This window comes from Bemisia tabaci, chromosome 7 (assembly GCF_918797505.1).
Source record: "Bemisia tabaci chromosome 7, PGI_BMITA_v3".
Taxonomy (NCBI): Eukaryota; Metazoa; Arthropoda; class Insecta; order Hemiptera; family Aleyrodidae; genus Bemisia; species Bemisia tabaci.
In genome coordinates this window covers 43,871,498-43,898,891 of record NC_092799.1, presented here as the reverse complement: position 1 = coordinate 43,898,891, position 27,394 = coordinate 43,871,498, and the positions used below count along the sequence as shown (strand labels likewise).

The following is a 27,394-nucleotide window of genomic DNA, read 5'->3' as shown; positions in this document are numbered from 1 at the left end:
AAAAAAAAAAAAAAAAAACATGTGAGATAAGGAGAAAATTAACTCACAATGAGGGGTAAGAGGATAAGTTTATGCGACACTTACACTTTTGTGTTCTCTGAGTGCAAATTTTAAAATTACAGGGGTGCAAAGAACAAAAAAAATTGCTGAATTAACGTCTGAGATGTTAAAAATCTGATCTATAAATTTTAAATGTTGATATGAACATTGAACATTCCAGCTGTTGGTACAACATTGTAAGGATATTACACCACCAGAGTTCATGTAAACATTTCAGAGTTATGTCATGTACATTTCTACATCCCTAATGTCAATTCAGCAAAATTTTAATTCCAGAAGTGTAAGCAAGCAGTTAAACATGGATTTAATTCGGATCTCCATCCAAAATTTGCATCACATCTGAATTTGTAGAGGTTAAAACCTTGACTCCTGCACAGAGGGTCCGTTTTTGTCCCCAAAAAGCTAACTTTGATGTTCAGTCTGACACATTCCTATTTACAGCTTTAACATACTTTCTGAGGTAAGAAAAATAACAGCAAAATTTTAAGAGTAAACAAAGCAAAATATTTATATTTCAATTCGAAATTGAACAATGAGTGGGACAAGTGAGAGCAAACTTAAAAAATCATTCCACAGACTGATAAGTATATAAATCTACATAAAGTATGTAAATGATTGGCAATGAAGACTTACAAGACTCATGGTAAAAGTTTCTTATTGTTTTCCTCTTGAGGTATAGTGGATGGATTATATGAATAGACATTTTTAAAAACTACAAAATTTTACAAAAAGTCTCCTGTTGGAGAAGGAGGAATATAAGAGAAATTAAACTCATTGAGTAGAGAACTTTTTCACATAAAAAAGATGACACACGAAATTAATGTTGAAATTGGGCAACTTCAAAGAAGTTTTGGTGGGATTGATGAAAAGAATTAAAAAAAAAAAAAATTGAGGAATTTAGGTGTGGACTTGCATAAAAAGGAGCCCACTTAGTTTTGTCGGTCAATGGTGCAAATATTGGTGTAATGTGGATAATGTTTAATATACTTACAAGACTGCAAAAATTAAGAGGAAAGAAAGGTATGTAACTTTCAGCAATGATAGATTTGAAAAAATCTAATGAGAATTGTTATAATCATAATTGAATATCACATCACTGATAGGTCAGATCTTCCATTGTACAGCAATCATGCTCCAACATTTGCAGAGTTGAGTTGACTGAAATGTTATCATCTCAAAAACCTACTTGAAATCAAATCTACGAATGATATTTGACTTATGTATTAAAATAAAGTGATGTGAAGGAATGTTGGCTCATATACTTAATTAGAACCAGCATCAGCATCATCATCGCCCCATTTTCCGTCAAACTTGTTCCTTTCGACAAAATTATTACCTTTCCCTTCACCTTCACTCTTTGCATCTACGTCATCCTTACCAAGGAGCATTTTATTGATACGTTCTTTTGCCTCGTCGACCTTCGTCATCGGACTACGATCATCGACTTCTTGCTCATCGAAGGATTTCTCATCATCACTGTAGGATCTTGAGCGGCGGTTGCTGCGGTAGCTATCTCGGTCATGGTCTCGGTAATCGCGTGAATCTCGTGAGTCTCTGGGCCGGTAAGAAGAAAATCTTGCCCTGCCCCTTCCACGCGGTCGCCTGTAGCCACCTCTACCTCTGTAATCATGGTAATCTCTGTGTTGGAAGTAGTTACCTCTTCCTCTACCACGAATGTATCCTCGATTAACGTAGGGCCGAGGCCTGTAATAAGTACCTCTACCTCCACGCGGATAGCGACCACCCATTCGCGATCTGTAGTCAGGAGAACGAGACCGCGAGTTGGACCTGGAACCAGAGACGGACCTAGAATAGGACCGTGAGCCGGAGCGAGAGCGATACCTACGAGGACGAACTGGATATGAGCCACTGCGAGAGCGTGAACGAGATCGGGAGCCTGATCGCGATGATGAGCGACTTCTGCTGCGTGAAAATTTGCGGCGCTGACGCGCCCGCACCTCACGGCTCCGACTGCGCGAGAAACTCCTTTTGCTGGAACCGGAGCTTCGGGATCTAGACATTGGGCGCTTTCTTTCTGGCTTTGGAGAGGGTTGTTTCATAGGTTTAGCATCCCGTCCAGTTGAGTTCATTCGGAATCCTCCGAGTTTGTCCATTAACGTCATTTTCTTGGGAGGTTCTGCTTTCTTTGCGTCTCCAGTTTCTGAATCTGGATCACTCATCATAATGTATCGCTTTTCCTTCGAGTCAGTCCAAGAGTCTTTGCTTTCTCTCTCCTTCTCTTTCTTTTTACTCCTGTAAAATTGATTACAAGTTGAAACATATTATTTCTGAGAAATAAAATAAATAAGAATTGAATCAATGTTTCAGCAGAAAATGATTATTATTGCTTCAGTTGTTTTTGTTCCTCTTTTTAACTGTATCACTACCTTCTTACACATTCTGTAACACTTTTGTGTTGCACTACACTAACGTTTTTTTCTTCTTTTTTTTCCCATTGGATTATGAATATTTTCCGAATTTTACAAAATGGCTTCTTCATTTCGCTGTTCATACAAGAAAAACGTATTCTCTTGAGAGGATGAAAATATTCTGAAATTTACAAAAAAAAAGGTATAAGAAATTTCTTGTCATTTTTTTCATGGATAGGCCTTCTTTCTTGCCTTGTTATAAAGCTGCCCTTAAAAATTAAGGAACTTTCTACCCATTCAAATTAAGTTAAAGAATTCCGTGATGAAGTTTGATGATGCGCAAATCGTTGTTAGATACTGTTGCTTGGCTGACAAAAGGGCAAAACTACACTAAGAGATGAAACTGGGAAAGCATTGAATTACACAGACAACAGGGTTCATTATGAAGTGTAATTATGTCCTTGCATCCGGAAAGAGACAATATGATGTATACACTTAGTTTGCAAATGAATTAAAATTGTTTTGCAATGTAGGTAAAGTTTTAGAGGTTGGCAAACTTACCAAGCACCAGTGGGGTTGATGTGCATTTTAAACTTTGGTGGTGATGCCTTTGAAGGTTCTTTCGGTGTAGGAATCGGTGATAGGCTAACTTTTCTCTTTTCTGAACCTGTCAATTAGACAAAAAAAATGAACTGTTAATTAATGAATTAACGAAGGATTTTTAACACTAATGGATGGGCATTTCTTACTACAAAGACACTGGTCATGAACTCTATGCTAACCTATTAAGGATTCATTGAAATACACAGAGGGCCGCTGATCCCCCATTGATGTAGCAGGATTCTTTGCAACTTCAATATGCGATTCCTACACACGGTAGCCTTTGCCAAGGTGAATAGTCTACACATTTTTGGAATCAATAGGTTTAGAATTGCTTGACAAAATTTCATAAATTCATCTCTGACTGACACTAGCGTCACTTTTAATGAGAGATAGGAACAAAATGACACACAGGAAATGAGACTTATGATAGGAATGGGATTCCTGTCAAGCAGTCACAAGATGCATAATGAATCAGGTCTGAAGTTTGATGTTTCGAGGATGAAAAACTGTCAATTTTTTTAGGAAGGGAAAACCTGCTGACCCAATATTGTTTACCAGTTCATTCAAAATTTCAAAAAAAAAAAAAAATTTACTTACGAGATTTTCCATTAAAACTACTTTCTGGCTGTTCTCGCTCGTAATCCCTTCTGGGTTCTGGAGAGGGTGAGACTGCTGCCTTGGATTTCACTGGTTTACTGTTGCTGGACGAACGTTTTTCTGAGGATTTCCTGAAAAATGAGGTATGTGAAAATTTGACAGTATTACAATGTAGTTACTAAAACTATGTAAATAGTGAGTTAACCAATTTGAAGCACACAAGTAGTTAGAGTTATTCTCCTTCGACTTTCTATCTTTAAATTTATAATTTTACAAATGTCATTAATCTTGAGTGATACAAGTTGTCAAACACAGATCATATTTTTGCAGAATGGTAAGCATAGATTAAAATTTAAACTGTTTGTTTTGGTATTTTTGGTTTCACCGTAAAAAAATCCACTGACTGTATTCTCAGAGGTGTATAGATTTTAGCCCATTGACTTAAACTGATGGCTCCCAGCCGTCTGCACTGTGCTGGGCCAGATCTGAAGAGACGGCTCAGAGCCGTCCGTCGATTGTTTGCGTTATTTTGGCGATTCTCTGGTAGATTGCGTTCTAATCAATGTTTATATGAGTAGTGTGGCCACCCTATGACTTATTGTGTACGGCAATTTCTTGTTTTGTTACAGTATTTTCATATTACTATGCATTTGAACATGAAATAACCTCAAAATTTTCTGATTTTCGCTGATTTTACAATTGTTGCGACTTTGACAGCTATAAACCACAATAAAAAAATCATTGTGTTCAAAGTTTTCACCATTTTTCTTAAACGTTGTTTTGTTAATGCTTATTGTGTCAATTTTCACCCTTAGAGAAAGAATTTCTGGATTATTTTGAAGTGTTCAAAGTTACTGATTTTTGTCAAATTAAAATGTAATCTTGGCCCGGCAGGGTCAAATTAAATCATAAGTCAATGGGTTAAGCTGCAAAACCAAAGTTTTTTTCCTTTCTTGCTTCCCTTGTCGGTAGAGGGAGTATTGTCGACAAATTTTTTTTTTTTTTTTTTCTGTACAGTGGCAGCTGGCTAATTTCAATTTTAACGTCATATTAACAGATTTTTGAAACAGCAAAATTTCCAATTATGGAGAGCGGTCTCAAAAAAGAATTTCAATAACACATTAAAACTTCTGCACTTACTTTTTTACTTTTTCTGCAACTTCTTTCTCCAATTTTGAGGTTTCCAAATATGCAGACAAATTCTTTTGCAGCTCTTCTAAATCTGGTAATCTTGATAAGCCTAGTAATTTACTGGGAACAACAGAGGAAAATGTATATACATGAATTCAACTTGCATGCACATTTTCAACAAACAACTAATGATTAATGCTAACTACAAGGCCCCTTTTCCAGGTTAAACATCATAGCAGAACACAATTGGTCTGTTGCACACAAAGATCCGGACTGATGAACAAATTTTTGAGCGGTAAAATTCCACAATGATCATGACGAGGGAATCAAGGAAGTCTTTAATCCACTCCTTAAAACAAATAATCTTAACCTTTTTGGCTTGTGGATCCCTAACTTCATACTCAAACGGCTCTCGACCCCCCTCGCGGAAAATAACCTTTTTTTGTACTCCTGAGCCATGTAAGATTGTCAGTAAGCATTTTAATATACAGCGACACAAAGCAACTGGTTCCTAGCATTAATGCAGGGATTGCATTTGCATCTCGTTAACAAACTTTATAATATTTTTCTCACAACCGAGGCCTGTTCCCTCCATCATTTTCCACAAATAAAATAGTCTAATATACATTCAATTTTTTATTGAATTTTTCTAGCGGGATCAATCTTATTTTTGGGCTCCACATCAGATAAATTAACCGTTTTTCTCTGCTTGCACAGGCTACATGCTCAAAGAAAATAAAAAGGATAAAAATTTATTTGAATTATGATATATTCATTGTCTCATACACTTCAGAACACTGAGACAGTCATTTATGGAGCTAAGTTGCTAGGCGATCTGACAATGGCATGTTGGAGATGTTTATGCACAGTTAAAATTAAACACAAGAGGCGACAGGAATTGCATAAAACTGTTAGGTTAAGCTTACCTGAGTTCTGGTTTGTTTGCTAGTAGACTAGGGATACTGTCTTCTTCAGAGTCCGAGTGTTTACTGGTACTTCGACGTTTATGTTTTGGTTTCTTTTCATCAAGATCTTTTGATTTTTTCTTTTTTTTCTCCTCACGTTTCTTCTTTTTACCTGGTTAAAATGACAAATGGCGGATGAAATAATACTATCGAGGTAGTAAATTTGTTCCAGTTACAAAAGTCACTTTGAGCTTTCTTAATTTTCAAATTTTCATCTACATTTCAAGTGAGAGCATAAAATCTACCACAAAGATTTTCATGATTGTTGCAGCTGTTGGCACATACATTTGTCCCCATAGAAGCATTCTAAAGATTAACTGTCACTAGCACCGACTTTTTGTTTTTGGAGGAACAAACGTAATTTACATTTTTTCCATTTGGCTGATGTGCAGCAGCTTCTTTCTTCAATATTTAGATTAAAAGTTAAATTAAAGGATTAAAGGTAGTAAAAAGGTACCAAAAATAATGAGAAACCCGACAGTTTCAATTTCTTTTTGCTTGCTGCATTCTTTCATTTTCAAATATTTCCAAGACTGATTGTAATCATTTTGGTGCTAACAGCAAGCTGAAGAGATCACTATGTTAGAACTTTTAAATTAAAATTCTAACACATTGATCAAAACAGCAAATGACTGGCAACAGAGGACAGATTTTTATACCCCCCACAAAAAAAAAATAAAAAAAAAAATGTACTTGCTTATCAGACATCCTAGCTCATCACCATGAGCAGAGAAGTTTTGCAGGTATGCAAGCAGCAATTGGCAGACGTCAAAATTTGAAGATAAGTAATATCCTCAAATTAATTCAGTAAGGTACAGACTGCGTAGTTCCAAGGATTATTACTGATGATAGTAGAGGTTTTGGAGGTGCAATTTTCAGCTTTTTAGTAAGGCATAACTCTAAAGAAAAGAAGACATCTGATGAAATACCTTTGTCTCGAGATTTCTTTTCCTTCTTCTTCTTCTTTTTCACTTTTTCTTCTTTTAGCTTCTGTTCCTTTTTCCTGGAAATAAGTAATCAAAAAAATTTAGCAACAACTTTGATTTTAGAAAGACAAAAATTTAAGACAATTAATGTACTGATGATACTGTTTCAATTTTTCTTTGTCTGGACACATCCATCATTTAAAATTGGTAAAGAGTTTAAAAAAGGTCATATTATTGACTTCCAAACCAGTTAGAGTTAATTTTTGGAGGCAAGTATCTTCTATTCTATGAAAATGTCGAGACGCAGGTCTTGCTTTTACACTTGCATGCTGCTTTAAGTACGTCACAAATCAAAGGGACTCCTGGGAGAAAACATGATAAATTGAATTGAAAAAAAAAAAAAAGATTTACATACCATTTTGCGGTTTCATCTAAAAATTTGCGAACTTTTTCCTCGTAATCATCATCACCTTTGGTTTGTTCAAGAAACTTTCGCACCCTTTGCTCGTAATCACTTTCTTTGTCATCTTTTCCTTGCACCAATTGCTGATAGGGTGGTAAAACTGACGATACATTAGCACCTGCAATGGTCAAAAACATGTTGTGATTTTTGCTGATTAAAATAAGTAATAACCATATCAAATGAAACGACCACACGGACTCATGGAATCCAGAACACAGTCACAGTAAGCTGGTGTTTTGTTTTCCTTGTGCTGCTGTGTAATATAGGCGCAGTTTCCAAGTCCTCTAGAGAGTTAATTGTAGAGTGTTGGTTACTTACGTAGCTGGTAGGAAACGCTAGAGACCCAGCAATCGGCAGAGACCTTGGGAAATTTCCCAGTTTTCTTCTGCATTTTTCAGGCTTGGCAGGAACACTAATGCTAATATACATTGACAACGAACACATTAAGCTGAAGTTTTCTTGCGTTCAGTTAAGAGAAACCGCAACCCCACAAGCATGAACAGGAATTGCAGCACTAGATCCAGTGAGAATATTCCTAGGGACACTTCGCTGTCAGGTGTCTCATGGTTTTTTGCCTTTAAATCACTGTACGCCATGAACAGCTCACTTTGCTCTTTTCCATACATAAAATGAGATGTTGCACAGTTTTCTCAACAAACAGCGGCAAAATGATACTGCTTAAAAAGTCAGATTCCTTTGGTGTAGTGGTTTTAGCCCTGGCTCTAGGATCAGGAGGTTCCAGGTTCAATTCCCAGTTGGACAATCTGAGTTTGATGGTCTCAATCAGTGGTTGCCTGCGGCTGATTGTTGATTAGGGACTAAGGGGGAAAGGGTCTTAACCTGCAAGGGCAGAATTAGCCTTAAGGGGTATTTACAGTGACTTAAAAACAAATAAATATATAAATGGAGAAAACTCTTTTATCTTAAGACTTGTAATTTTTTCTTCATAATCATCGTCACCTTTTGTTTGTTCAAGAAACTTTTGCACCCTTTGTTCATAACCACTATCTTTGTCATCTATTTCTTGCACCAATTGCTGATAGGGTGGTAAAATTGAGGATACAATAGCACCTGCAACGGGTAAAAACATGTTATGTTTCTTGCTGATTAAAATCAAATCCTTGTGAAATGTAATAAGCAGACTCCTAGGATTCCAGTCTGCTGATAAAAAATAGGCTTGAGGGAGTTTAATAACTTTGTGAAACTTCATCTATGAAAATATCATCAGAGCGCTCGCAAAACTCAGGCTTGTCATCAAGCTTGCCTGCAACTTTGTACTGGTAAAGATTGAGTAGATGGAGTAGCGCCTGGGTAGACATTGAGGGATGGTCTCGACGGACGACATCTGGCTAAAACTGCTTTGCAAAAACTGGCGAGTCAGACGTGACGCATTGTCAGTTAGAACCGGTTCAGCAGAAATTGCAGGATGGTCATGGTTTGTCAAATGAAGGCGTTTGTCTGGACAGAGCCTGAGGCGTTAGACCCTAGCTCAATGATCCGATATTAAATCCCTAGCGGGGAAGAAAAAAAATCCCTAGATTCTGCTGAAAATCTCTAAATCCCTAGATTTGCTCAAATATCCCCTAAAAATCTCTAGATTTTGCAAAAAACCGCCATTTTTAAAGGAGAATTATGAATTCATTTGATGTATCGATTTTCAATACTTAAATCTGATTGGCTCGTTTGAATTTTGCTGCTCTCTGAAATCAGTGCCAAGCATTGTTAAAACAAACCATTAAAATGAAAGAATATTAGTTGAGTTTTTATTATTGTTTTTTACTGTTGACTGTTAAGTATATCGAGTGACGCAATCGTTTTAAGTTCCGTCTTGTTCACGGGGAAAATAGTGTTGCCAATAAGGCCTACAAAATATAAATGAAAAAAAATATTTTCCTTAGTCGAAGTTAAAATTGAGGTTAACAAGTCGATTTTTGCGTACCTATACCTCATGAAAAAAATCCCTAGATGGTCTGAAAAATCCCTAGAAATTCCGGAAAATCCCTAGATCTAGGAATAAATACCTTGACATCGGATCACTGCCCCAGCTCTGCATTGTACGAACTGAAGAGAGAAAACTCCACTCAATCCACCATACACCTACTGTCGTTAGAGATAAGGAAGCATCACTTCGCCACCCACTCATTTTGGTCACTTGTACACCTGTCATTCATAATTTCCTAAAACCTAACTAAACGCTACATAAATCTCTGGAAATCACTTTATCCATTCAGAAGCTTCTGAATCAACAGTTCAGCCTACAAATCGTTCCTTCTTTTTCTTATCATCTCGTGATAGCATCATTACAGTCACTAAAGGATTATCTCGGTTGACAAGCATAGCGAGCGAGCTTGAAACTCCGAATGTAAGACAGTTTTGTCTCAGGAATTTTTGTGTTGTTCAAGATTCATAACCCATTCCCCAGCAGTGGTATCTTAAGAATTTGGGTATGCGTTTCTCTGTATGCCACACCCACTTGGTTTAGGACTGTGTTTAACATGTGTGCCGGCAACTCATTCAATCCACTATAAAATAATTGTGACTAGATCAGATCCAGAATGTTTCCAACATTTTCAGTGAAAAGGAGCCTTTTCTTCAGTCACCAGCCAACAAAATTGTTGTTAAATCAAATTGTGGCTCAACTGAGCACAAATGCGAAACAAAATACATTGTTGCAACAAAGAAGGGATTGTGACAGGAACGACAAATATAGTTAATATGTTGGAAAAATTGTTGAAAAACGTCATTACATCAAGGTTTTACTGCAGTAAAAATTTTCTAGGAGGAACTCACAGGTTTTGACTGATAAACAGAAATACACTTTTCTGGCACAGATAAAAAAAAACTTTAAATTGAACTGAGAACACAATTACTTTATGGTGCGATGTCTTGATAAGTTAGGAATTAAATACAAATTATCAGTGTTATGGTCCAGTGGACCGCCATAAAAAAATGCGATGGAGTTGATGGTAAATTATGTAAATACCTGAGACTGTGGCATCCATGGTGGCCATCCGTTTGCTGAGAGGTGACAGGGAATGTTCTTTCTTTTCATTTTTCCTGTAAAGGGTCAAAATCAAACATGAATAACAGGTATGGAGGTGGCCAAAAAGCAGAAATAGAAGGTGCATCTAAATAGATCGCCGCCTAGAAGTTTCCTGACTTTTAATATTTTAATAAACTAATGCATTCAATTCACTCAAAATTTTGATCAGATGTCATGCTTATTACTTTTGGTTTGAACCATCGCAAATCAATTGCAATGAAATGCAATATATAGCAATTGCTGCAAATTGATGAGTCAAATATCGCAATAATGACAGAGCCACTAAATTAGTCTACTTCGGAAATAATGAATATAACAAGGAGGTGCAACGTTGACAATTTTCAGTAAAAAACCCCCTTATCCAACTTTATTTCTTTTCTAGTTTTTATCAGTAAAGATCAATCTTTTCTCAGATCTGCTCAAACTCATTACTGTTGTTAGCTTTAGCTGTTATCAGTAATTGCTTTTACGTAACACCGAGCTTTGCTCCTTGGATGTTTTTCGAGAATTTGATTCAATTCAATATTCAACTTTCAACCTTGAATCTTCCATCGTCAGACTCGACCGTCACTGGAGCCTCAGCCAGTGACTGGTCCTCTCTGCTCTCTGACCGGATTTTCCTGCGCACTTGTATCAGCACAGCCATGAGCATTTCCACCCTGGATTCTGGGAAAGATTTTCCCTTTGTTTCACCGTTTTCACTATGTCTTGGTGAAGTAGTTTCTTCTTTATTTACTGTTCATATTTTCTCTTGTTTTTTATATGCTTTGTTATCTTTTTCTTTGTGCCTTCTGCACTTGAAATATTAATTATTAAATCTGTCCTTGAGTGAAATGTATTTCTCAGTCTTTCTTTGTTTACTATCATGTTATTTCAGTTTGCTAATTTTCGCTCTCCCACTCTATTTCGACAGATGTAGTGGTCCAAATACTTGGATTTTCACTTAAGGGTGAATTGAGGTGTTGCATGTATGAGATATTTGCGATTTGACTGTTGATTCTTATGTGAAAGTTTACAAGAAACACGATGGTGCCACTGGTTTTCTCTGAAATCATCTTCCAAGCTCAGAAAAAGCTCTCAAGTTGAGACCAAAATGGAGGGGATATCCCACGCTATCCTGAGAGTCCATGTCTACATCAAGACAAACTCTCTATGCAAAGATAGGGAGCAAATACTTTGACAGGGCTGCCACTTTATTTGGGGACTCTAAAACTGAAAACACAGCATCACTGCTGATGTATTTGCTCCCTATCTTTGCATGGAGAGTGTGTCTTGATGTAGAGGTGGACTCTCAGGACAGTGTGGGATATCCCTTCCATTTTGGCCTCAACTTGAGAGCTTTCTTTGAGCTTGGGAGTTGATTTCAGAGAAAATTAGTGGCACCGTCGTGTTTCTCGTGAACTTTCACATAAGAATCAATAGTCTAATTGCAAATTCCTTACACATGCAACGTCTCCATTTCAGGGTATTTCGTCAACTACGTCTTATCAACTGCTCCTCCAGTGATAAGAATTCATTCCGTGTGAGCCGCAAAGATAAGAGGATACACACTATGTGGAATCAGGTCTGTCACTGAAGGAAGGAGATCCACTTCCTTCAGTTTTCAATAAGGTGTGGTTCTTACAGAGGGATGAATGTGTTACATTCATTAAACTTTTTTTTAGGGGAAAATTGAAGAGCCCATAAGGGATCACTCAAGTCAATTAAGAACGGAGGAATATGAACAGAGAAAACGCTCACTTTTTCTTCCTCTTGCTCCTTGATTCATGAGAAGTATCGGAGCTTGAGGATGAAGAAGAACTTGATTCAGAGGACGAACTGTCAGACGAGCTGCTGGAACTGCTTGATGATGAATGGCGTGATTTTCGTCTGGAGCAAAAAAAATAAAAAAACATAATTTATAAAAATAACTGAATATAATTGACAAAGGAACGAAGTTTCGATCCTTTCAATCTTATGCACATGAAAACATGAACTACGGTCAAGTTTTGCACAATTAATTAATTTTGACCAATAAAGAAAAAAAGCCCTCGATACATTAGGGCAAACAGTTAGGAATAAGTAACTAAATCTTTTTTTTAAATTCTTGAGCGTCTATTAGACCAGGAGATAATTTTTTTTCTTCCAATAATATTCTTGGATCATCGTGTCAGCACTTTCAGTGAGACAAAGGTGAGACATAACGACTGCTGGAGAAGTTGAATAATCAATGGTTTAAAACACATAAATCCTACTTTTTCTCATTCCCTGAATTATTGTTTTTGCTAATTCTCCCTTCAGGGTTTCCTTGTGTGAAATAGACGAAGAAAACGAAGACATATTAGTGCAATACAACAACAACTTAAGATTAGGAGACAGTGCTGCAAAATTACTATGTTGAAAACGGGGTTCGGGCCTCCACAGCCATTTTGGACCCTCCTGGATATTCTTCATTATTCATACTTGCATAGTGTTCTATGTCTGATTTTTTCTCCTAAAATGTTAAATACAAAAAAGTGTGGATAGATTGACTTGACGAATCTTTACAGATAATTATTATATTTTTAATATTTTGTGCTCGGCACTCGAAGGCTTGACAAACAGGGCCATGCCCTAGTCGTTAGTAGAAGAAGAAGGAGAAGATTGAGAGCAGAGAATGTCTACAGGAAGGCTAAAAATGACCCTGGGTATATAATTTTATGTCCCTTTAATACGTTGCATGTCATCAAATTTTTGAAAATTACTGCCCATGGTGCCAGAAAAATATGTAAAAAGGGGGAAAACTTGGGTGAGAAATTATTAAGACTTCAAGGGTCCAAAGAACACTAAGCCTGGATTTTGTACTTAGTAGCTGTCAGTTTACCGTCAGATTCCGTTAGTTTTTTTCAGCTGCCCATCAGTTGATGCCAGTTTGCCAATACTTCGCTTCACGAGCTTGATATGGCACCACAGAAATACCTCGCTATTTTGATCAATAGCTGACATGACATGCAACGTTTTAATTGACCAGAAAAGAACAGGCTTCTGCAGTTATTTAAAACACATTAATCTCACTGGCCATGATTGCGCGTCTCGAGATAAACACTTTTTCCCCCGTCTATTTGTCTTCCCTGTCTATACCGTCTTCGGACTCTGTGCGTTTTTCTTTTTATCCCCTCAGTGGATTCAATCCCTTTGTAATCCCGGTTTTTCCAGTATTCCCAAGAACTAGAAATCCTGTAAACAACAAAAGAATAATTCTAGACACCAATATAAAGCTCATCATTGAAAATATTTGCTGCAGATCATAGGGTGCACATTGATACGAAGTGCAAAACACCAGCTTAAGAATACATCCTTGAACATTAAAACAAGAAAATAAGTAACGAAGAAGAATATTGTAATAAGAAAATGAAGGCACGCGAAAAAATTTTACAGAATGACAAAATTTGAAGGGTCTATGCTTAAAAAGAGTTGTATAGAAAAAAAAGCCTCTTAAAGCCTTACTTTTTGTCCTTCTTTTTTTTCTTTGAAGACTTCTCTTTAAGTTCTTGTTCACCCAACAATTGTTTGAGAGTATCTTTCACTTCCAAAGCTTTTGATGGTGTTATCTGAGGAAACGGCAGATCATCCAATTTTTTGGCAGCACCACCTAAATGATTCTTCTTTAGGTACTCAATTGAGTTTTGAGCTTCTTCATGGAACGGTATTATTGCCAAGCAGCGTTCATATGATTTCAAAGCCTCTTCAAATTTGTTCTCCTCTTCAAAACTAAAACAAAAAATAGAAATTGAAAACATATTTTGAAAGTTTAATTATATCATGTCGTTTATTATACAACTCTCCAAGTTGCATTCAGAGGAAAGATAATTGTTTTATGTATCCCTTCTTCTATTTTGGTTAGGTTTTCTCGAGTCTCTGTCCGGACAAACATGACTGTCAGCCACTTAGCAAAACTGCGGTAAATTTAAGAAAGCATGTTACACATTCACAGATTGCGTGCTAAGGAGTAGATTTTAAACATTCTCGATATACCCAGCATGATTTTAGTGCGATTTCACCAGAAGAGGGTCTTTTCACTTAGCTGAACTGCATACATAAGATTCACTTTCATAGCGCTCTCTGGCGCTCAACGATGTCTAATCACCGCAAAACTTGGTCCTCCTACAACCCGTCAGGGCGTTGGCACTCCCTTATTTAATTTAAAGCCCCCATTTGCCACCCTTTCACTGGGCATCCCCTTCGTCTTCACCCAGGAGGAACCCAATCAAGCATCTTTTTTGGCAGCCTTTCTTCCATCATCCTATTAACATGATCGTGCCCGACAAGCTGTTTGGTCATGACGTTGTGTTCGACTTAGCTGTACTACTAACATAAAACAGACGTATTCAGGGGTGAAAAAATAATGGGCTCAAGTTTGCACAGTGACCAAATAAGCGTGACCACAGAAAATTACTGAAAGAGGAATACTGTCTTAAGGGTAGAGTAAAAAAAATTTAATTTATTTACTGGGATTAAATAACTGTCACTAAAAATGATAGAAGGAATTAAGTTTGCTTTAGACCTAAGTAAAAAAAGCAAGATGCAAAATTTTGCTGATTGAATCAAGCATCAATTTTACGTACCTTCTGCCATGTGCAACTAAGGTCTCTCCAAGATATTTTCTTGCATTTTGATGAATAGGATTCAGTTTTAAAGCAGCTTCAAAATCATCGATTGCTTTTTTGAAACTTCCACTGTTTGCGTACCTAACAAACAATTGATAAAAAAACGTAATGATTAGTATTTTTGGAAGCGTTAAACTGGACCGACTGCAGCACAATGTGACAGTTTGTTTCTTCATGAACAAAAAAATACCATAGTCAGACTGCAGATTGCCAAATCCTTGCTGATACAGATTTAACCAGGATACATGACTTAGTGGTCCAAAGAATTAACCAAGGCCTTTCATGAGATTACTTCCTATTGTGCCGCACATTCCAGATTTGGCACATTTTTTTAAACGAAGTGTTCCACTACAAGAAAAGCAGCAATCATCCATCCTTTGTACCATCGGAATGGCGAGGGTGTAATATTGGGAAGTTATAGTAGAATGAAAGGCAAGGAAACGACTGGGTTTTCTTGCAACGGAGCATTATGTTTGAAAAAGAATTCCAAAATCTGGAATTAAGTTACACCGTCCTTGCTGTGGACGGCAATATAGGACAACATGGTCGCTGTATTAGGATTGTAATCCTGAATAGAAGCTAAAAAACCCATTTTTAACGAGAGTTATCATTTCAAATGGGTTTTAGGAAAGCAAATAAAAATCAGGATGCAGGTTATCTGTAGGCAGCAACAAATGGTATGTGGTACAATATCCCACCTATAATAGTTACCCGACCTATGTCGTCAATTCTTTCGTTCACGATGACTACCGTTAGATTTACGTTAGCTGATTCAAATTTTGTAATTTTGTCAATTTTGGTCTGATGAAGAACTGTATAGATTTTCGGTTATATTAAATTTACCGATTACTTATAAACGGTAATTAACGTAAGTGCCCTACATACGCTGTTTTCCACTAATCTGTTTTTATGAAAGTTCCATTCCTTGGTTTCCTTGCTAACCTTTGTTTGCTATCAGCTGATGTTGTATTTCAATTTCTTTTTTTCATTTTTTTCATTTTTTTGTTTTGTTTTGTTTTTTTTTGTTTATAAATCATTGCTAGGTTAGTTTTATTTTTTTTGCCAGCATTTATTCTACCTCCCCCCCCCCCCCCCAAGCTCATTTTTCTAGCTCCATTACCCTCTCCCCTCAACTCATTTTTCTATCGATTTTATCATTTTTTTTATGGCATGTCTTGCTCCCCTACCACCATTTTTTCGGGGTTATAAATATTTTAGCGGCATCTAGACCCGTGACTCCAGTCACGGGCATTTCGCTAGTGTTCAAGATGATGAAGAGCGACTCATTTGACAACAATTCTGAGGGCTTGGCCACATGGCATGGTCCTTCTGAATAAGTACAATGACACCTTGAAAATAGAATATGTCAAACTTAGACTAGCAAATTCCAATCAGTTTTGGAAATAGAGGACTTGAGAACATCATGAATTGTTGAAATATTGAATTAAAAATCCTGTGCTAGCTAGAATGTGGAGAAACATAGAGAATCTAACACTTACAAAGCCCCTCGAGCAACCAAGCCTTCGATGTTTCTTGGATCAATCTGTAGAGCTTTGTTTAATGACTGAAACGCTTCCGAATGCTTCCCAGCCTTGAAATACTCGATTCCATCGGCGACATTTCGATATGCCCACTTGCCAGCTTGAACCTGGCGTAATTCAGTTGCATTTTCAGAAATTGGAAACCGCACTCTGTAATAAAAATAATTCACAAAACATAAAATAATCATCAACGTCATCTTCAACGAATTCGGCTCAATTTGAAAAGATATTCTGATTTATGACAGATAAAAAGGTGGGAACTGAACAGGCATTTAGGGAGTCAGAACTGGATAAAAAATAGGTAATTTATTTCATTTGAAAGGAAATGTTCCATAGAAGTCTATGTAATTTAATCGATTTTAAATTTATCAAATGCTTGATGACCGTCATTAACCTGGAATACATCTATTGGATAAATCGAGAGATTTCATAGTCAATACATGAATTAGGACAATCCTACTTTTTTCCAGATTTTCTTAAAATGTGGTGCAGTCATTTTAACTCTCTCCTTGCAAATTTTTAATGACTTACGACAAAGTAAAATTTGACAACTTACTTCAAGTTGGGGAAGTGAGAAAAATGCTTTGAGCCCAGACCAACAGCATTAGAGAGATTGTTCACACTACTAGGATTAAAAAACCCAACACTTTTATGCAGAAGATTGAAGTACGATTCAGTCAATGGCTCTTGAAATTTTCTGCAAACAGATGAAAATACAAATAATTAATCAGCTGGCATGGTGTGGTTGAAACTTGTGAGTCAGAATTAAAAAAAGAGGATAGTTAAATGCCGGAGGGTCATCATAATCAGGCAACATCTTTCCAAAATTTTGATAGTTCTGTTAAGGTTGACAAGCATTAATAGCGAAACCTTTTGATGATATTAAAGTAAATGAGATCAGAGCTCAGATACTTCATTTTGCAGACAATGGAAATAACAGAAAATGGAAACATTAATTCCTCACCGATGAGATCATTTATGAAAATTTTACATTACTAGGTGTCTTCCGCATGAAATTTGGATAAGATAAAATAAACTGCAGTTTGTTTTCAGATGGTTCATTGCCAAGTGCCACTTTAAACCTTGAAATTTTTAAGGTCAATGTTATTGTATGCCTTTAATGGCAAAGCAAGATTTGAAGTTAGACAAATCCAACAACAGTTATCCATAATTTGTGAACTTGAAGAAATCTTCAGAAAACCTTGTTAAGGTCAGGGATGCAGAAAGTTATGTCGCGATTCAGGGTTTTCGCCTCGCGGCCAAACATCCTATTTTATGGCAAAGTAACTGATTTCACGATAAATCGTGCAATTAGTCCCACTTCTAAAGAATCCGGAGAGGAAGCCAAAAAATGGTCATCGCTTTTGAAAATTGTTTCATGACCCACGATTTGTTTCACATCAACCCCGATCCTAGGATCAGACCTGGCATCTTCTAAACCCCTTGAAGAGGTTATGCATTCTGATCCCAAAAAGCTATTAATAATGACAATAAATGAAATTAGTTACGGTCAGATATTCAGTTGAATGACTCCAGAAAGGAGGGCATCTGAATGAAAGATTAAGAGCCCGCCGGAAATGATAGGTCATTTAAAAGGCGCACAAGTTATGAGCAAATAATTTTTTTCACAGTATACTTACCTTTAAGAATTAAATCATACATACAATCGACTGATTTAGTAAAAACGGAACTGCGTACAAACATAGTATGTAGTGCTCCTTTCGATGCTTGGCATTTTTCAAAATATAATTGAATGACTTATGACACATCTTAGGTTCAACAGCTTCATTTGACAAAAGATGAAAGTTTTTATGGACCGACGAGATAAAATCCAACATTTGAGAAAAATTTGGGGCTGAAGGTAGTTTAATGGTGATCAATGCTTCATTGATGATACGACGATAACCGAGAAAGGTCAGTTTACATCAAAAATCCAATCAGAATCCACAGAATAACAGAGACGTCATAATTGTGTTTTGGAAAATAAATTGTGAAGTAATTCGATATCCAATTTGCAATGATCACATCTTAAAAAGAAATAAGAAATACCTATTGGCTAGAATGAAAACAAAAAAAAAGGGGAAAAAAGATTCGTAAATCAGTAGGTAAATAGAAATTATCTATACATAAAATTACTTATTGCGAACTTAATAATTTTGTAATTCACAGTTGGAGTGAAAGTTGAGTTCATCACAAGATGAAAAAACTTACGCTCTGATTAACAAATCAGATAGAATGTACATTACAAAAATCCCATCGATAAAATTTAACTATCCAGTCTTATGAAAACAAACATCATATTACTGACAATAAGTTATGAAAGCTCCCATGACGGAAGGTTAAGACATGCTACCCCCAAATTGTTTATTCATATATGTTATTTTTCATTGTAAATTTTTTGGGCTAAGAAAATCTGATTTTCTTTGCAGTGCTATCTGACATTTTCAGGAACATGAAAATTTTTTGTTGACTTTGATCAGTTTCCAACCTTGCAGACACCAGGATTCTGATGTTCAGATTTCTTAGGCTGCCTCCATTATCAAAAACTGCATACCTGATCAATTTAATTGATGAGATGAGAAGCATTATAAATAATCCCGTGGTACGTTGTTTCCAGAATAAAACAAATGAAATTCCTTAACATTTGAAGTCATCTGGTTCATTTCCCACCTGCCATTAAGACGGAGCTTTTGAAGCTTCCAGTAAGCTTAGGGGTTGATTTGACTTTAAGACATTCAATCTCTTGCGAAATTTTACAAAAGCAATAAAAAATTGCAGATGTTAGTAACACGACAACTGTCCAAGTCATAAGTCAACAAATTTAGACCTCTTAATGTAAGAGATAACGGTTACTTTTTCAGTTTTGTTCTATACATTTTAGTGACGCATTCCTCGAGACGCTCTTCATCAAGGTAACTATACAATATTACATGAAACTCTCAATCAATTTAATTTTTATTTTTTTGCTAGACAGTAAAAAATCAAGTACTTTGGACAGCCAATATTCAAGTGTTGAAAAAAAATAGTACCCAAAAAAAGCTTAACAAAGCCATTATGATTTACAACAGAATATGTATCAAAGTAATAGAATCAAGCAATTGCATACTATAAAATGGCAAACTTTGAAAGATGAAAGAAACAGTTCTCACCTGAGGTTAAGTTGCACAGTCTTAATATGCAAATGACTTTCTATTCATGATTGATTTTATACCTAGACGAGAACGAATCGATTTCAATGACTGTGAGTGATTCATTTCCTACAGACCAGTGTTGCGTATAAAGCACTATTAGAGATGTCAAAAGGTTGGATAGAAAATCATAGGAAGGAGTGTGGTGGTATATTTCATCATAATTCACAGAGATTAGATGACCGCATAGGATACAGCAATAATAGGTACTTCCATTCGGTGCGGAACTTTACCGGACTGCAAGGTATCAATTTTTTATGAGCTTTCATAATTGATTTAGCGAATCAGCTAAAACCAGCATTAAATCAAGAGTTGATAACTATGCTGCAATTAAAACACAATACATTAAAAAAATATTCTCTTCCAAATCGAGGTTAAAATCTGAATACCTATCGATGGTAATAAATGCATTTTGAAAGAACCTCCCATACAATTTCTGTTCCGTTAACAGAAAATCAATTAAATCCTTTGAATAAGGCCAGTAGAAAGTGCTCAGGTTGAAAAGTAACTGTACTCTGAATAAAAATCATACAGAGCAAAACGTTCAAAGCTCTAGTTCTGAATCAAGTCGTTCTATTCTCAGAAATTTCTCTGCCAAACTTTCTTCAAATTTTCTTGGATAATTTTTTTTCTTGAATTATAAATTTGAAGCCAGTGATTTCAAGAAAACTCTATGTCATGATAAAACATGAAGAAGTAATATAGAGCTATCTGTAAACAAGCTTTACAACTTGACCTGGTATTAGAGTATTTGCTCTTGATTTTTTAGATTGATGAAGCAGAGAACACAGTTGCCATTTTAGCTTTGTCATTGACTGAAATGAAAGTGTTGTCCACTTAATAAGAGACAAATCATGATGCTTTGGGTCTTTCTTTGACATATTCTCTCGTAACTTATGGAATAGAAGTAAGAAGAGGAAAAGATAAGCTTGGATAAATACCTAGTATGCACTGTATTCTGAAATTCAAGGTCCAGATTTAATGAGTAAGATTATACCAGTCTTCTTTGGTTATCACGCTCATTTTTGCGAAGTATGCAAGTAGGAGGATTTCCATTTCGAAATATTCTGATTTTTTTCCAGCGATCATATCAAGGATACATCAGGACCGTACTAAAACTTTATTGAAAACGACCAAATTTCCTCGATTCTTCACTTTTTGTTTGTTGCGAAATATTCTGAGGCAAGGCCATGGTCTTCAAATGCTGAATGATGAATATGTTGGAAAGTTTCTAGATGAATATTTTCGACAACACATGTTCGATGAATGATATTGTGAACGTTAGATTTCTTTCGTTGTTTGGAGTCCTAGAATAACTTCATGGCTCCACTCTTCTTGAGTTGGCTTACTACAGCGAAATGAAGTTGCAAATTATCATAGATCACAGAGTCACAGCTCATAGGTTACAATCAATCATTTGTGAAGTGCTGAGGGTTAAATAGACTAAAATGTGAACTTAAAAGGCCTGAAAAGTGTTAAAAGAAAGACATGAAATAGGCACAGTTAACACAGGTTGCATTATGATCAAACAGATGGGCACTGACAGATGGACCATGATGAGTACTGTGGTGGAAAAACTTGAAAAGTTTCATGATTCAAACAAGTTAACACTCTCATTCAATCTAGAAGAGTGAAAGATGAACACAACTGGCTGAATTCCATTTTTTCAAGTTATGTAATTGGACACTTATTTTGGAATGATTGAATTCCATGTGATGCTGCTAGTTACAAGTCTTGTGAGGACTGGAAAGCTGCTGTTTACATTACATTTGCAAATCTTAAAAAAATGCATAATCCTCATGAAAGGGATGATGAGGATCGGAGCTCCAATGACGCTACAACCACTGTCACAGAACATTAATCCGTTGCCATTTCTTGATTGCGCATGAATTTATAAATCATAGGCCTATTAAATGATCATTAAGTAACATCACAGAAACAGTCAATTAATTCAAATTAAGAAAAAACTTGCTTCAAATTCAGGTTATAACACAGGGAATGGCTAAACAAAGGATTCACTAATTTATTTGACGAACAGAATGGTGGCTACGAGATGCTTGGATATTCACGGATAACTTTAACGTTTAATCAATTCTTCAATCTCCATGATTTTAATACCTTCACCAGTTTCAATAAAGGACTAAGATACTGAGTTGAAAAATTGAGTTCACACTGATCGATTAGGAATCCATGAACGAGGAAATTCTACGTTTTAGATGACTTTCCAGTTGACAAAACAGAAAAACTCAAAAAACTCTTTGACTCAATATTATTCTTGAAGCTTTGAAAATGTTGCAACAATACATCAAGTTTGCATAAAATTTTTCTCAGACAATCTCTTTGCAGAATGATGTGGGACCTCATAAATACCTATATCATTGATCAGTAAGGGGCTTCTTTTAAATCAAACCAGAGAGGATTGCAAAAAGTTCCCTTCTTTTTTATCCTGATCCAGCCCAATCAATGCGTTTCAATGAAACGCTTGGATTGCTTTTCCTAAGTAGCCATCAAGCGGTTACGTGCGATGCGATTCTAACCTCAAGCTGAGCCGCTTCAAACCATAACCTGATCCATCGCGTTCCATGGGTTAAAGAAAAGAAACCCTTAATAATGAGATTTTTATAAATGCTGTAAGTGATCCAAAATTCTTCAAAAAGCCAACACTCGTAACATTAATGGGCAAAATCGTTTGTGCTTGCAGTAGGTCCTAAACCGATTAAAAATGGACTTAAACCGAACAATATCAAGTGCCACTTTTAGTCAGCGAATCTTTTGGAATCAAACCAAAATAACTCTATTAGGAAGAGAGCGCAGAGAGCATACATGGATACAAATTACAGTATACATGCCATTGTCCAAAAAGAAAATGTGTTGGTTAACTACGTGAAAAAGATATACATAACTTGAGAAGAGTAACGAAGAAACTCACTTGAAAACTTCAGGAAAATCATCTGATTTGATTAGTCCCAGCTTAGCTTTTTGTTCTACTGTACAGTACTCGCCTTTCATGCCACAAATTAATTTCTCTGCATCTGGAATGATATCTAATACTTCACAGCAAATATTGTCGTTGTTCATGAAAGCGCAATTGGTTCTATTCGATATTGCTGGTGCAATGAGCTTTGAGGTGGGAATGAAAGCCTGAACAAAAGAAAATGTTTCTGATAGAAAAATAATACGGAACATTATGTTTCAGCACAAATATAGATCTTTTAGTTTATTTTGGAGGACATTTAATTACATGCACAAAAGCAATCTTTCCTCATACCAGACCGAAGACAGAGAATTTGTAAAGAGTAATGATTCAAAAGCATGGATTGCAAATACAACAGCCTCTTGGATTCATCTTCTCACATGATAGGTTTTATATTCATTTGATTGATTCTAAACTCTCTCATAATACAAACTCATTACCTTCAGTATCAATATTTATGAAGATACGAGTGTAAAATTGGATTGAAATTGAAATTTCATTGAAATAAAATGTTACACTTGAACTACGTAATGAACACTTCTGAGTGATGAGGTGAGTTTTCTCTCTCTTTTAATAAAATTGAGGCATGAGCCTTCATCACACTCCCAAATACTCACCAATTTATGGAGGTCACATAGCTTGATGGTGACATGAGAGGTTCATGGCTTTTCCCCTTTTCAAATTGGTCTTCCCATTTTAAAATCCCTTATATCTCAGAAATTTCAAAGTGATGACCGTCTTAGGGCTCTAATACTATAAATTGCTGTGATTTTACGTAAGATCTGTCATTTTAACGTGCTTTAAGTCTAATTGGACTCATCGTCAGTGCAGCGCAGCGCAGCTTCCAGATTATCTGCTTCCAAACTCTCAAAGGTAAGGAAAACCAGACTGAGATTTGGGCATGCGACCACAGCAGCAAGCCATCTAGGAAACGACGTACCTAAACAGCACTACATACATATGATGCCTTGGCAAGATATACTGCCACAAGTAGGTTTGAGTGCACGATTTGTTTAGACTAAGTACGTTATTTTTTTCTTGTTGCAGTGCCCCAGAAGTCAGTTTACTTAAAACTGAAATTCTCATTAAATTATGTTGTTAATCAATGCATGTGAACTGACCATATCTCCAATATTGCTTCGTACAATCTGTAGGAAACAGAAACATTTTGGGAAAACAAGACTTATAGTTGCAGTAACTTACTTTAATATTTGCGTCTGACACACAACTAACAACATCTCCATCTGAACATAAGACTTTCAAAACGAGGCCACTTGAAGCTTTTGATGTAACTGTTGCTATGAGAATATCTCCAGGTTTCAGCGTCTATTAAAAGAAATTTTTTTCATTTCAGTTCAACAGGTGCGTTGTTACAGAAAAACAGACTGATGTTTTTTTAAATATTACACAGGTGCACAAAAATCTGATTTTGAAAAAAGACAAGGATCTCAGATTGTGATACTTCAGGAATTTTTCAGCATTGAATCTGAAAATGATATCTTTATATCTACATCCTGTAAAGAAATTTCAGTAAAATTGAATTTTCCCTAATAAAAAGATTTGAAATTAAAGCTCTTTTTATCAGGATGCATTTTGGATTTTTGATTTTACCTTTGTTTTTCCCGATCACAACCAAAATCTACAAGTAAGCGATCAGGAAAAACAAAGGTAAAATGAAAAATCCAAAAAAAATATTCTCTGAAGAAACTTCGATTTTCCAGAGAACTGGTGCAGGATAATTAGTTTCAACTTTAAGGGTGTGACAGGCATACAACTTCAGAGATGAAGTTTATTCAGTTGCACTCGGAGTTCTTGAAAACTTATTGTTAGTATCAAGGTGAAAAGAATTTAGCTTGTATTTACATGCTATTTCCATGTCTCCAATAAGATTTTTTGTGAATTTATTTAGAGGAAATATTAATAAAAAAAAAATTGGAGAGAACAATGATAGAGACAAGGTGTTAAAAACTCTGATGTATGACTTAACTCTGACAATACGCACCATGATTGGAGAAATGAAGAGATGAAAGAGCAGCTATGGCATTTCTTGCTGTTTCTCATTTTTATTTGATGGTTTGTATTTTTTTGTGGGAAAAAAGTTACCTTTTTTCCCCCGATGTCCCGGATGGAAACTAGGACACCAGGGGGGAGAAAAAGGTGACTTTTTTCCATAAAAAAATCTAAACATGAGCCCTGATAAAAATGAGCAACCTAAGAGATTGATGGTTTATGTTCATGAGAAAGATAACTTCATCCTATGGATCAGAAAACTTTGAGTCTTGAAGGCTCATCGTTACACTTGGTGTCTACAAGACTGAATAAATTATTCAAAACCAGATTCTTTTAGCCAAGGATGCAGTTGAGAACACATAATTATTTCCATGATAACTTACCTCCAGAAAACGTTTGGTCTTCACAGCAGGGTCAATTTTGAGGAAAGTCTCATAAGGAGGTAAAACAGCAAAATGGCTTGAGTCAACAAGTCTGCCTCTAGTTTCAACATTATCATCTTTCTTCTGAAGATCATTGTCAAACAAAATTGGAGCATTTTTGACAATGAAGTCATGCAACTTCAATCGTTTCCCACGATCCTGAAAACTGAAAAAAAATTCCAGAAGTCAAAATCAATGCAAATGTAAAAAAATTTTTAAATCCAAAATTTAAAATGCAGAGGCAGTTCAAATTTAATTCAATTTGCACTACTGATTATCAAGGATGAGGATTGAACAGGAACCTCAAAAATTTAAAGTTACAGTTTACTCTCTTATTTATTTATGCAGAATTTTCAACTGTCCTACATGGTTATCATTCAAACATCAGATAAGGAAGCATCAAATAAGGGGCCATCCATAAATTACACACGGCTCTTAGAAGGGAGAGGGGGAGTCTGTAACAGCCTTGCGGTGCCCTACGAGGGGGTATGGCTGAGCTTTGCATAAGCTTTTTAACCTATACTAGAAGAAAATGCAAAAATCCATTTTTCGTCAGGTTGATGAGAAAATTCAAGATGAAGAAATAGAGGAAATCAGCAAACCATCGATTGCTGACTGATCGGACCATGCTCCCATCATTTCTCGTGATTCCCACTTCTCCACTCTGTAAGATGATGAGTAGTGACTACATCCTTTTATCAACTTTATACTGTTAACTGTTCCAAAGGCCAAAAAAATCTTCAATTTTACTCCGTATTTTTGTTTATCAAACTAATTATATCATTATTATTTCCTATGAACTTGCTCTAAAACTTTAGTTTCATGCTGATAAAAATGTTGGCCAAAAAATTGCATTATTTTCTAAAAGAAAACGTAATGCTCAGATCTGTGTCAGCAAGGCGGATAAAGAATGGTGGTCACATTTCATACCCTCTAGACGTCACACGGTATCGGTTACATGGGCCAGCCGAGGCTAGGGGGGGGGGGGGGGGGGGGGAGAGCAGCTCAACCTCGGATTGCATGGCAAAACCCATACCCTCCTGACGTCACAACGCTCCAAGATGGCAGCCAAAATCAAAATGCGATCATTCTTTAACCGCCTTGCTGTGATAGTTAAAAAGAAATGGGGGGGGGGGGGGTTAGTGGAGCCTTACATAATTTTTAAAGGGGGGGGGGGAAGGGAGGCCTTACGGTGCCTCACAGTGAGGCCCCCACTAGGAGGTGGATGGAAGTCTAAAAATGGGAAAAAGTGCCTTACTTTGGTAATTTATAGATGGCCCCCATAAAATGCAACCCTCACTTTTATTTTAGGGAAAAAATGATCCTGTAATGCCATGCAAAGCATTTATAACTATGTTATAGGCATTAAAAAAATACCCTCAAGGGGACGCGATCCATGGAATTTCATCATGCAATGTGAGCGCTTTACCGCAGAGCCACCCCTGCTTCATGACATAGTTGAAGAATTTGTCAATACATAAGGCAATTAAAGCTCTTTGTTTCTCCACCAGAGCTGAAGGCAGATACGCATCGGTGACTTGCTCCTGCTTATTGATGATCTGCGGCAGGATTTGTTGTCAACCCTAGCCTTCCGTGCCGCGCAGGAATCTCTACTAAAATCAAACGCCCTAGTCAGCTGTCTTGCTGCGATTGGCTAACTAAGCTGGGGCAGAGCTCCCCAATCCGAGTACAATTCGTTGCTCCCATAGATTCAGGTGGGTGGGTGAAACAAAAGACAGCTGATGAAAAAAGGCATCTAGAGGATTGATCATCGTTCCTCAATATTCAGATTTTGATGACAGTTTCCAGAGAATTACTAACCTCAGATGCTTCTGACGCTGTTGATACACGTTAAAATCAGGCTCCGGTACATTGAGCTTAGATAAATTATCTCCCAGTTCACTTTCCCAAGCTTTCTGAAGTTGCTGTCCATGAAAGCTGAGACTCCTTGATATCAAATTGACATTTACGTTATTCTCCATGATTACATGCACTAACTGTCAAGTTTCAGGATTTTATGAAAGTGTATGATCCTTTGCACAGAAATGTTTTCTCCCACGATGCAGGCAGCGTCTTATCGATGCCGGCTTTTTCGTGCTGATCGTAGACACTAGAACACTAGGTTGTGGGTTTCAGAATACACTGAGTCCAGACCCAATACGCGTGAGAAATCGCCATTTCGAGGTTTTAAAAATTTTGAAAGCCGCAGCACTTCCAGAAAATACTGTCGATAGGGCAGGAAACGCGATGATAAGTATTCAATTCAATGTCAAGCACACAAGCACATTCACCATCGCAACACCAACACCATTATCGATCGCCATGTTTAATTCTCCAGTTCTGTGTTTTGATTTTTTACTCTCTGTCTCCCATTGGTTGATGACGGAACTTTGGAGCAGTGATATGTGCCAGATTGCTACTGTGTTAAACACAGAAAATACTTTTTTGTAAGAAATAACGAAATAACTGTATTAAAA

At 36.4% G+C, this 27,394-nt stretch overlaps 1 protein-coding gene across 2 annotated transcripts; it reads right to left on the bottom strand.

The window, feature by feature from the left end:
- Window positions 1-541: 541 nt before the first annotated feature.
- Window positions 542-27,271, bottom strand: LOC109035837 (uncharacterized). 2 transcript variants are annotated; one of them, XM_019049640.2, is made up of 18 exons: window positions 26,739-27,271; window positions 24,879-25,083; window positions 23,689-23,811; window positions 22,441-22,652; window positions 16,880-17,020; window positions 16,282-16,473; window positions 14,741-14,863; window positions 13,623-13,886; window positions 11,898-12,026; window positions 10,098-10,171; window positions 8,075-8,185; window positions 7,067-7,232; window positions 6,655-6,728; window positions 5,687-5,837; window positions 4,770-4,880; window positions 3,630-3,760; window positions 2,991-3,096; window positions 542-2,313 (listed from the first exon to the last, which is right to left on the bottom strand). In XM_019049640.2, the coding sequence occupies exons 1-18, from the start codon at window positions 26,897-26,899 to the stop codon at window positions 1,323-1,325; spliced, it is 3,465 nt and encodes a 1,154-aa protein (XP_018905185.2). In that variant the 5' UTR covers window positions 26,900-27,271; the 3' UTR covers window positions 542-1,322. The 2 variants fall into 2 exon arrangements, with proteins under 2 accessions (XP_018905185.2, XP_072158736.1); XM_072302635.1 differs by lacking the exon at window positions 8,075-8,185 and having other exon boundaries at window positions 26,739-27,270.
- Between the last annotated feature and the right edge of the window lie 123 nt (window positions 27,272-27,394).